Raw genomic sequence first — 12,939 nt, forward strand, 5'->3', positions numbered from 1 at the left:
ACTTCAGCATCTTCTTCCCAAAGAGAACCGTCTCATCACAATTGTAAACATGTTGAGGCAATTAACCCTCAAAATAAACGTGGTTCTTTAAGTCACCGATGAAGTTCCCTGCTACCTTTAACTCTTAAGCCAGCTGCTTCACCATGCCTCACAATGCCGTGCATGATGGTTTTTCTGATTAACTTCTCAAATCATGCACGGCTCCCCTTAAACACTTCTTCGACTGTTGATGATCCAGACATATGATTGACGAGGTCAGCAAAAATCAATTTCCTCTTCTCACAAATTATACTCCCGTTAATGGTGTTGCATTGCAATTGCTTTTCATTTATCCAATGGAGAAGAAACTATTAAAATTCGGTGAGAATACGTAACCACTGTGTAGATACTTTGGTCACTCTCTTTCAAGCATCTATCTACATAATTTTGCCCATGTTCTTGAAGAAAAGGCCAATCGTTGATGTCCACCAATTGTAGAGAAGCAAACTAGATCAGCCACGCTCACATCTTGTTCCCAATTTTCAATGATTTCACTTTTCATTTCTACTGCTATGTTTTATTTTATTCTCTTATGGCTTTCTTCTTTTGGATTTTTCTTTCAGGGTTAATTTTAAAGCAATGCACAAGAAAATCAATAACAATACATTTGAACACAAGTTTGGAAAAATTTGTGATCACATGCAATGGTAAATGTTGGCAGAATGAGTGCCACAGACAAATTGGCAGTAGCAGGAGCACGATGAATGTAGTGGCTTGAAATCAGGAATTCCCCTCTCCTTGTCACTTGTTATGTGAAAAGTCACCTGTTAAGTGAGTCCCTTTCGAGACCGATATTTCCACTCGTTATGGGAATTACTTGGTGTGCAAGGAGCTGTTTAAGCAAGGCTCCAGTGTATTTGTGAAGACTACAGAACAATAAGAATGATTTTTCAAACAGCTTAAGTGGTTCTCAGGATGATCAATAAGAGGATAAAAGATTATTTAGGAGGTGATCACTTGGGGTTCAGTAATATCTACCACAGCACTAATAAGGTCACTAATAGAAAAGAACATTGAATAATAATCATGATGGATTTATTTAATAGATTTCCAGGTGTTTGAGAGTAATTTGAGAAGAAGTAATTAATATATTGCAGAAAATAGGAGCGAAATAGAGTAAACGCTCAGGTGTGAGTGGGGGATGAAGAGCCCAAATGGGCAGTGTTACGAAGAGGATTAAGGTAGGGTTGTCCATTATAACCTGCACTGTTCAAAGTATATGTGGAGGAAATGGTCAAACAGGCATGAGAAGAACTGGAGCTGGCAATGACAGTTGGTGGAGAATGCATGAAATCATTCAGGTTTGCTGATGATCAAGCTTCAGTTGGCAACTCAGCTGAGAGGTGAAACTCATCTCTGAGCACATTTTAAATCAGAGAGATGGACATGAAATGAGAATCAACGAACAAAAAAAAGATCATGATGTGTTTGAGAAAGAGAAAAGCTAAGTAAAACACTATACATAAGATGGCAAATAATCACAGCATGTGGAACAATTTAACTATTTTGAAATTGTTTTGGACCAAAATGGTTTAAGTAGTAGGGACATTGGAAGAATAGCATTAGACAAAGAAGCTTTCAAGTGGAGGAGTGAAACAATGACAGGGACATTGAGTGATAATGTTAAGGAAAGACTCATTAAAATTTTTACATGAAGTGTGGTTTTATTATGTGCAGGGACTTGGTCATTGAAGCAGGAGGATAGACGTAGATAGGAGGCTTTTGAAATGTGGGTGTAGAGAAGGATGGAGAAGGTGAAGTGGACAGAAGGGAAAATAAATGAGGTAGAGCTGAGTATGAAGGTGGGAGGAGAGAGGACTGTTGGGAGAAATCTAAAGGCAGGAGAGATGACTGCAGAGGCTTTTCACCAGGGAAGTAATGTTGAAGACTGTGAAAAAAAAGGAGCGGTTAGGCAGACGAGGGGAAGGAAGAGGAAAAGCAATTTGAATGGAATGAAGGGATAGGGAAAGCATGTGTTATTGAAGAATAATTTAAGAGAATGGGTTGTCTAGTTTGTGTCTTCTTGGATGAAGCTAAGAAATAGAATTATGGTCAATGTGTGTCCATCCAAAATGACCTTATATGGCAGACTACAAATTATAATATGCATGTTCATTCACAAAAAATAATGTCTAATACCCTCAGTTGACAATTGCCCGCATTTCTTGGCAAATCTTTCCATACCATATTCATTAATGCCAGCATCAATTAGCTGCCTCTGGTTCCCCAATCATTCACAAACACCATTTTAATGTATGCATAAACAATAAATTAAACCTCGCCCAATGAAGAGGGTGTGGTAAACTATTAAATGTGAGTTTGCAAGGTGCCAATCCTATAGCCAATATTGATTGTTTTCAACTCAAAAAATTAATATCGGCTTGAGGACTGGCCTCATCAAAGGCTTGAAAAAAATTTAATATTAGCGCTGCATAATATGTTCTGGAACATGTCAAAATCTATGTAACATGCCTTAGAATGTCACAGTCACATGGAGCAGAATCATGCATGGTCCCTGGATGAATAGTGCACAACTTTCCCTTTGAACAAATGACCCAATGGGCCTTGCCTTACCTGGAAACTCAAGAGGAGAATGGTGGCTACCAGGGCCAGCACGGCAGAGGTGGCAAAGGGGGGCCAGGGGTAAGGAAGGTAGTTGGAGGCAAGCTGGGTTGCCGAGGGCTCGCCCTGCTGCAGGGCGAGGAAGGTTGCAGCCAGGGGGGCAGCAAGGGCCACCCCGAGGGCCCCTGGGACCATCTGTGGCCCAGGGGAGGCATGGTGCGAGGGGAGGAGAAGAGAGGCATCAATGAGAGCCAGGGCTCCAGCAGGGAAGCAGTCAGCCACCGAGCGCACTGCCAGGTAGGACCAGAAGGTGAGGCGAGGGTTGCCCAGAAGTGAGGGGCATGACCCTGAGGGCCCCAGCAGGCTGGGCCCTGAGTTGACTTCATTGTAGGGCTGATCGATCGAGCAGAGTACACGGCACCGCCCCATGGCAGAGGGCCGGCACGAGAGGTGGGAGTAGGCCCTCCCCTCGAGGTTGAACGATGACAGCGGGTAGATGCAAAGGCTGTCTGAGCTCCTGGGAGGAAGAAGGGAGGAGAGTCAAACTCATTGGACACACATTAGAGGAAGAGGTCTTGGCATGGAGTTGAAACTCATTCTCCTTTCAATCAATTCTCTGACTGAATCACCAACCTTGATTTGAATCCAAATGAAATCAGGAGTTTTGGGCGAATGTTCAATTATTCAAAAAGTTATAAAAAATACAGTTTTTACTCTATTGTTTATTTATTATACACAAGTGTATTCTTCTAGGAAGGATCATTGAGTGCACACTCCAGTCCAGCAGAACACAAAACAGAAATAATATGCTATCCACCCCTTTGTTGTTCTTTGCAAATTTATATTGCAAAAATCAATAATAACAATAATACATTTTATTTGTCCTGCGATCAAGTTTTTACAACTGTTACACTTGGTGACAGGGAAAGTAACTAAATACATACAATGGATACTACAGACACATATCAGCCATTATGAAGAAATTCAGCAATTGAATAAAATATTGTTAATTTTAAGAACCAAAGTAGATTGACTTTCAATGCAGCCACACTTTTTTAGGTCATAATCTCAGCTGGGAGTTTTATCATAAAGTTTAAGGCCCATAAAATTTGGACCAGAACCTGCATTTTTGGTGCATATACATATAAAATGTGCAGCTGCTCATTCTGCCTTGTAGAATATTTATGGATATCACAATTATTCACATATTCATATAGATTTCTTTTTGTATGTATTATTATACGAAAAATATAAATAATGGCACTGGCAATACATCCAATTTTTTTAAACAGGGGATGGCAAGGGGCAGTGTGTTTTGCAAAACTCATTAGCCGAATGGCTCTTTTTTGGACACTGAAAATGGCCAAGTGATGATGAATCCCAGTAAAAGATACCATAGGCTATGTGAGAATAAAATTCACCATCACATAGTGTACAGAGAACAGCCACTGAAATTGTGGATCTAATGGACCTTATTAAGAAGCAGGCTGAGCTCAATTTACTAGTACTCATGTGTTCATCCCAAGAGATTTGAGAATTGATGTGGAAACCCAAAAATTTGGTATTTCGTACCTGTGGGATCACCTTCCCATCCACTTCAATAGAAATTAATTTGCTTGCTTTATTTTTATTTGCAAAGTATATTAGGGTCTTATTAATAATACTTGGAGTCTTCAACATATTTTTAAACATGAAAATATTAGGCTCAAAGTGTATCTCCATTATAAATATTAGTAATAACAGATGAATGTTTGGAAAGGGGTGTTCAAAATTGCTGAAAATAAATTTAATCTCCTGATTGTTTTGAAATTGAATGTTTTAGAATATTATACTAGGAACGATACTGTTCATTATTTAAAAGTATTTGAATAACTTCATTCCCATAAAATGCATCTCTTTCAACATTTGAACGTTAGTATCACGGGCAGCCCAGTTTAATTTTTCTTCAGATAATATGAAATTTTTTAAAATATTTCTTAAAGTCAGATTAAATGGTGTACTGTTTTCATTTAAGTGTAAAAAATAAATGGTAAATTTGAAGTTATAAATCACTATATTTAAACATTCACTCCACTGATGAGCCTAAAAGTTCAGTTTTTCCACCTTTTTTCCCTTTGGAGACTAAACTTTCCTTGGAATCAGCTCTGATTGCTGCAATCTGGAGGCTCCTCAATGCTGAAAACTTCCAGAATCAAGGGCCTAATTGAGGCTTGTAGACATTTTAGTACCCTGCAAGCCCCTGCGAGGGTGTGTGGCAGGAGGTGAATACACACCAGATTAATTTTGACCTAAAAATATTTACCCATACCACAGTCGAACAATGTTATTTTGATCCCTTATCATTTGTAGAAAAAATGACGTGTGCATGTTTAACTATTAAGGTTGAGAATGATCCCAAGTTAAGAGAAATTACTAGCGATTAAAGGTAAACGAATGGCACCTTAAGGAGTCAGGAATTAACGACACGGGAATGACTATCAGGGAGGCATAATTTAATATCGGTAAGGTAGGAATTATTACGAGAGATACGAAAATTAGTCTCTTCCCAGCCACAGATGAATCTGCTTCAGTCACACCCTTGGGAATATTATTAAGGGACGGCGCGAACGCAGTCCCTACTACCAAAAATTACGTGCCCGAGTTACCCACATTTGGGGCAATCGCAGGGGTCAGCCTACCCGGAGTGCCTCGTCCTGGGGGAACCACCTTTTTATTCACATAATTAGTGACATGTACATAAAACAAAATTTATCCTCCAGATGGAGTTATCCACGTCCCAAGGGCAATGGATGTGTCCCTACAAGTCCATGAATACATAAAAGAAAACCTACATGTCCCTTAAACACTACACTATAGCACTACACGCTACCGGTCCTGCAACTTCATGTGCTTCCGTTATATATCTGTTGATACCGCGATGGCTGCCGAACACATTTTCCTGCTCAGCCCACGAGCCCTGCCCTTCTGGATGCCGAGTCGGGATAAAACCGCATCATTTTTTTCTATCCCAGGACCCGAGGGCCCCAACGATGATGGCACCCAGGCGGACAGTAACTTTGTACTCGTGGGCGACGCGAATGCTCTCGGCCAGCCCACGGTATTTTTCCATTTTTACCGCCCGTGCCACTCGGAAAGCCGCTGTCCGGTTTTCGAAGGGGACCGTAACATCCACGATATGAATATTGTCCCCTTCGCGGATCACCAGGTCAGGACGAAGCCGTGAGTCCTGACCGGGGACTCTCTTGTCCACAGCGACTTCCCATGAGGGCGGGAGGCACTCCAGTAGGAGCTCCTGGATCCCGTTGTGCCGGGCGATGCGGAGCTGCCTGTGGGCGAGGCACTGGTTTAGGACGTGGACCAGAGTCTCATCCGTCTCCTTGCAGAGCCTGCAAAGGGTGGACTCTGGTCTCCGGTTACGATAGATACGGAAATTAGTCTTCCCAGCCACAGATAAATCTGCTACAGTCACACCTTTGGAATATTATTTAGGGACGGCGCGAACGCAGTCCCTACTACCAAAAATTACGCGCCCGAGTTACCCACATTTGGGGCAATCGCAGGGGTCAGCCTGCCCGGAGTGCAATGGGCAAGCCTCGTCCTGGGGGAACCACCTTGCGGATCATAGAAGACCCCTACGCCAGGTAAGTATGCTTAATTCTCCATTTTCAAACAACCCCAATGTTTCTCGCACTGTCGCTTGCTGCGACTGCTAAGTTATGAGGTCGTATCCTTTTCCATGCTCCTCATCAAAGCACAATTACCTTCATTTTATTTTATGTTTCTGGATATGGGCGACAAACCGTCGTTAATATTCACTCGTAGTATTCGCATTTCTATCCGAACACCTCTATATTTTCTTACGAACGGTCAGATTACACAGGTAAATTCGCAACTTTCGCACTCGATTCGCGAATTTACGCCGGCCGATTCTCAACCCGACGTTTGCTTGTCGTACTCACTCACTCATTCAAATTATCTCCTGGAGCATAATAACAGTAAACATACAATTATCTTATGTACATTGGATCTATGACTATTCTTCAATATATAAATTTGCAAATATGATTCGAAGAAGAAAAAAAATTACGGAATAGTATACGAGACGAAAAAATAAACTGAGGTTTGCGACTGAATCATTCATTCAAATTCCGCATTATTGGGCCCTTCAAAATAGTCCGCGCAATTTATATGTAAAACATTACTTTATAATACAGTTATAGAATTCGCAAAAATTAATCCTGGAGAAGAAAACCAATTACTCATCTATATACACTGAATTTAGGACGAGGAGTCACGAATCTTTCAATTGAACAAGTCACTCAAATGAGTGTGATGACTTGAGGCATTCGCAATAAAATCAACGAGTCTTTGGCGATTAGGAATGCTTGGGATGGCTAACTACGTTGCTGATTCAAAAGAAGTCTTCCCACGACTCGGTGACCCGAAAAACTCGCGGAGTTTACAATGAGGAAGTGAAACAAATGCGATAGACTGACTGCCTCGATGAATCAAGAGAGAGGTCCAAGTTCATTTCCGACGAATCCAAGTGACTCAGTAGGAATCGAGAGTCATTCCCTCCCAGTAAGTCAGAACGCTGCTACTTAAGCATTCCTTTATGGAGTGATTTACGAATAATTCGCACGTTATAAATGGAATGATGTGATGAATTCGTTATGATTTTCATCTTACTTTGTTGGTTGTAATTAATTAATAATAACAAGTAATAAAATCTTAATTATTGCTGGAGTAACACAGTTTAAGTCATTGGATTAGCAGAAATATTAAGTGCGTCGTAGTTACAGGTTTTTTGACTGTTCGCCATAGTACAATGTAACGCCAATATTACTATCAACACGGTGTACATAATAGAGACATAATTATAATATTCGGTAAATTGTGGTCCAAGATATTCATTAATGAACATTTTACAAAAACTAGAAATTAGGAAAGGAAACAGAAACAAACAAAAATACCTGTAACATTATTTTAACTTTTCCACTCCCCTTGAAAAACGTGTAGACATTAAATGATAGAAATTACGAAATGCTATGTCGCATTTCCAAAAATAAATGAGGATTTATTAAAAACTGTTTCCTGTAAAAAATAATTATGAATGCATCATCACTAATAAACTCGTATTTAAGAAATGGCTAGTAGATCAAAAGGTTCCCAACGAGAGGAAAACGGCAAATGTAACGCCTACATTTAAAAACGGAGACAAGGAGGAATTGGGAAACTACCGACCTATTTCCCTCACACTCATATCATGCAAGGTCATGGAACATATAGCTAGTCCGATAGTTAGACAAAAACACAGACAATGGCTATACAATGCTGGTTTAACACATGGATATTAGAATTGAACCCAAAAAAGGCATGGTCATGATTTTATGAAAAAAGAACAATTGTCCCCCAAACACCTACTGCATCAGGAGAAAAGTATTGGGGAAATGTGCCGAAAAGGTCAAAGAGAAACATAATCTTTCTCTGGGTGGGCCTCACACAGAACACACTGCTAGTATATGGTACCCCCACGACGCTAGATTAATTTCCAAGGCACATCGCAGGCAGCATAGAAGAGCCCAGATTTGTTTAACTCTGCCATTGTTAATCTAAGTAGAGTGACAAAATTATTAGAGGGGCGAGGAATCACTCACTGAGCCAAGGCTAAATTACAGACCAATTCTCTAGCACAAATTGGAAGGGCGTCTCCCCAGGAATGACGCTGAAAATACACCATCAGCCCCATCTATTTATTTTTATTTATTTGTGTACCCTGCAAGCCACCACTAGGGTGCGTGACCGGGGGGTGAATACACACCAGACTAATTTTTACCTGAACATGACACTACTGCGGTCGGACAAAAATTATTCTGATCCCCTATTGTTCAAGAAAAAATCTCACCTTAAATCTATCTGTTCTGCACTTAATCTCTCTAATTTTATTAATATGATCTATCCTACCATAGTACGATGGGGATAATAAAACATTTTCAACATCACTGCTAAAGAGACTCCCTTCTAATTTATTCCACAGCTTCAATCTGTAATTTAGCTTTTGCTCCATTCAGAGATTCCCAGCCTAGCTACTCTAATATTTTAGATATGCTACTATGTTTATCATAAAAACATTTTACAAATCTAGCTCCTATACGATACATGCAATCCAATTTGGCAATTAATACAACTTCTTGAGGATCCCATACACTGGCATCATATTCTAAATGAGTCCTATCCAACAACAGATAACGTTTTTCTTTGACTTTTTCATTATATTTACCTGGTACTCTTTCAATAATCCCGATTTTATGTTAGCTTGTCCATATATTCCCCATATGTGTTTCACTCAGGAATGATCGTGAGTGAGGGCAATGACTGGTTATTTAATTGAGTCCACACATTCCAATTCGGTGTTCCAAATGCAGTGGCCATTTTAATTCAGAGTCGTGGAAAAAAACCTTGCTTACAGCATTTATTACTCTTTCCATTACCTCATTTTTTATAAAAGTGAACTTTCAACGCAAATGCATTTGTTATCAGAAATGTGACTAACTCTACAGTAACAGTTTAAATAATCAATTCCCGTGTTTATATTCTTTGTCAGTAATGATGCTAAGATTTAATTCTCAGCCTTCAGATTGTTCTGATAATTATGACTTCTCCATAAATTCACGATCATGCACAGCAAATTGCAATGAATACACGCACTTACGTAAAATTTATCGTTATCATATTTTAAAATAATTTAAATATGATCGCTATTACAGCTTAATAAATTAATTCATTAGACTCCCTCGGTCATTAGTTGCCAACATCTCATAGATTTTTGAACCATATGCCAAGTTAATTGCTTTGTCGTGAAATACTAAAACAATGGTCGGCAAGAAAAAATGATCCATAGTTAATTAACGTGCTACTTAGAGCTAACTTACAAAATCTTCAGCTTTAAAATTGAGTTTATTTGACAATAACATCCACTTATGTAAACAAATGAAGAAAATATGTTCTCTATCGGGTCCATTGTTATCACCACTAACAGCCCGATGTAAAAGACCAAAGAGTGCTTTTTTTTGGCTAAGAATAAATAAATAATGAATAAATATTTGATTCTAAATAACACAATTTTAGCCATTTATTTTCTATGGTTATAAATCACCTTAAAACTACTGAGACAAATTGAACTTAATGATAAACTACAGCAATCATTGGTTGCGGATTGATAGTGCCATGTCTTTCCATCGATAATACGCCCCTTATGTATAACGCGCACTCAGAACTTGGTAGTTATCATGAATTTGCATAGACACCACGTGCCCAGGTCTTCATGGTTATCTTGAACATGTATAGATGACCTGCATCTGTATATCCATGCGCATATGTATTTGCATATGTACATGCATATTGTTTACAGATAGTCTACCGGTTAAGGTAGGTTTTGGATGGGCACAACTACCAATTAAATAATTTGTTTCTACAAAAAAAACAAAACCCATCATCCTGCTCTACAAAAAGTCCAACTTCATCTCCTCATGTTTTCTTCCTCCATCCCGTCTAACATCCATATCCTCTTCCTACCCTTCCCACATTTGCCTAACATTCTCCCATCTTCTGCAGTCTTCAACCTCCCACTCCCGATATCAATATGCTTTTCAATCATTATTCCTTGTTATTTTTCCCAATATCCCCTCTCTCCTCCCCCGCCATGCCTCGCACTTCCTCATTAGTTTTCCTTTCCGTCCACTTCAATTTCTTTGCCCATCTCCAATTTACGTCTCTCATCTTGCTTTGATGACCATATTTTCTGCACCTTAGATAACTACATTTCATATAAAAGTTTTGACGAGCCTTTTCTTAACATCCTAACTCCACATCCCTGTCATTATTATAACCTAGTGATAAATATAAAGAGAAGATAAAGTTATACTATTTTAAGTGGTTGGGTGCCTTGTGATGAAATCGCAAAAAGTTATAGCAGCTCAGTGAGTCTTCCAAGTTTGTCAATCATTTGCTCTTGGAGATCTGCCCAGATGACATGAAAAGAAGTACTTAACTCAGATATTCACATGATTGAGCATACGATAGAGATGAAATTATTGAGCCTTACATCTAATGATTTCACAGAAAATCGAGGAAACATACAAGTTTCACAGAAGTAACCCAGTCGTCAAACATATAATATTTCTCTTTGTCCTATGAATTGCTGATTATGGCATCCTAAAGCATTACATCAGAGCTTCTTCAGCTGCTTCAGGAGCCAAAATAAGGAGAAGCAGTTTCCAATGTAAGGAGCAGCAGTCACCATATGAATTGTTCTTGCATCAATCATCATGACAATATTCAAGCCAAATTTATCTGTTTTCCCCTTTATGTGCATCCCAACAGGACAAGGGCCGCAGAATTCATGGGGCTGGTCCTCAACCGTGCACAACTCATCTCTCTGAGTTCTCTCTATAAGGCTTTACCATATCTCACAAATTAGCGATGATTTATCAATATTTCAATGCTGTCACCTGACTGAATAACTTCAAAACAGAGTGTGGACAGTATGGGCAATAATCTCTGTAGATGCATGGAACATTGGCACAACAAAGGTCATACTCAGTGGACCAGAGTGGGTACAGAGCAGTGATAAATGTCTTTTGCACCCCACAAAAATATAAAAGGCCTACAAATGCCTCGATCTCCTCAAAACAGATGTCATATTGATATGACTGCAATTTTGGAGGAACTGCTATTTCTGAGGACTACCACTCTATTCATTAATATGCATACAGTAAAATATTCATTTGCAGGATATCAAAATAATAACCACCATATTTGTGAGGGATTTCTGGAGTCATATTCTGCTCCTTCTGGTCATAGAGAAGATATCACTTGACATTTTTGTTTACATAAGTGATTTTTAATTCAAACTATCAACCTCTTTTTTGAACATTTCTGCTAAATATAGCAATCATTTCAACTGTAAATAAAGGTCACCAACTGAAGATAATACAGAGCTGCAGACAGAGTAAATTTTTCCCCACTTCAGCATATAAAATCACGGTTATGATGTATGATATATATTTAAATGAAATAGAGATTTTCAAGAGCTGCTTGAGCAGATGGAAATGAATTATATCCAAAACGAAGCTGAATGTTAAAACTTTGGGAATTGGAAAGAGAAATAAAAAATAGCTCATCCAGGGTAAATTTTATCAGTGGAGGTCAACTCTATGATGAATAATGTAAAACAATGAAAGCACAATTTAACTATGCTTTAATTCAATGCATGTGGGCAGACACAAAAATTGATAGAATGATATCATGGCAGCCATGTTGTCAAGCAAAAAATAAAAAAGAATTACACTGAAATCTTTAGGATTGGAATCCTGACAGTTTTAGAATATCCACCAGCCTTTATGATTAAAGAGTTTAAATCTTAAGGTGTGGCAAGAGAAAGACATAACAACTACTAATATTTTATCATTTGACTAATTAAATGAGATGGAATTACATCATGTGTTTTTACCGAAAGCTTTTACAGACATGAAAACAATTCATTCATATTTGGTTGTTATTAGTTCTGCAATCCAGTCCTGAGTTTTAATTATTAACTACCTTATCCACATTAGCTAAAGTGATCATTATATGCTAAGGCAATTATGTGATGCCATAGTAATGCCTTCATTTATGTAATTAGAGTTCATAAATTACAAAAGGGCAAAAATACTGTGGTCAATGCAATGCATATGTAATTGTTTATGGGAATACAATTTACCCAGAAAATAGGGAGGTCAGGGCATTCAACTCCCATCAAACTTCATATATAAAGGATACATGCATCTTTAGAACAGTCATATTTTCATGTATAGGGTAAATTACTTGTTTATAAAAAGAGAAAATGCATTAATTACAAGGCTTTGCTTTCCAGACTGTTTAAGCAATGACTACAATTGAAATTTTTCAACAGGGTGTTTTATTGCTTGCATGGAACAATTTGATGGCGGAGTTCATTCAAATATGAATAGTAACCTGCAAGCCACCACGAGAGTGGTTAGCAGGGGGTGATTCACACAGACATGCAATATCAAAAATTAACTTTAACTCAATTGTTAGTTGATAGCAAGTTGATTAATTTTCTTTGTCAATTTAACTTAATTGTTGGTCAATTAATATGTAAAATAATTCAAATAATGAAGATCATGATAATTATAGGTATATGCACCACAGTATTTAAGTGTGTAAACTTCTCTAAGAATGCAAGAGGAGCTGCTGATAACGAGAAGAACAATAAAATAAAGTTAGATAAAACAATGACAACATACTAGGCTACTTTTAATGAAAAAAGAAAATTAA

General features: G+C 38.3%; 1 protein-coding gene and 1 non-coding gene across 2 annotated transcripts in view; both read right to left on the minus strand.

The window, feature by feature from the left end:
• The window catches only part of SP1173 (major facilitator superfamily domain-containing protein SP1173), a 46,826-nt gene that overhangs the window by 19,368 nt on the left and 14,519 nt on the right, over positions 1–12,939 (minus strand). Inside the window, exon 5 of the mRNA XM_071596493.1 lies at positions 2,614–3,118. Coding sequence (XP_071452594.1) covers positions 2,614–3,118 — 505 coding nt within the window. The remainder of the gene's footprint in view (positions 1–2,613; positions 3,119–12,939) is intronic.
• Positions 6,087–6,250, minus strand: LOC139698202 (U1 spliceosomal RNA). Its single transcript, XR_011702880.1, has one exon. It is a non-coding gene; the product is annotated as a U1 spliceosomal RNA (small nuclear RNA).

The sequence above is a fragment of the Hetaerina americana genome, unplaced genomic scaffold, assembly GCF_022747635.1.
Source record: "Hetaerina americana unplaced genomic scaffold, ioHetAmer1.1.p SCAF_8, whole genome shotgun sequence".
Taxonomy (NCBI): Eukaryota; Metazoa; Arthropoda; class Insecta; order Odonata; family Calopterygidae; genus Hetaerina; species Hetaerina americana.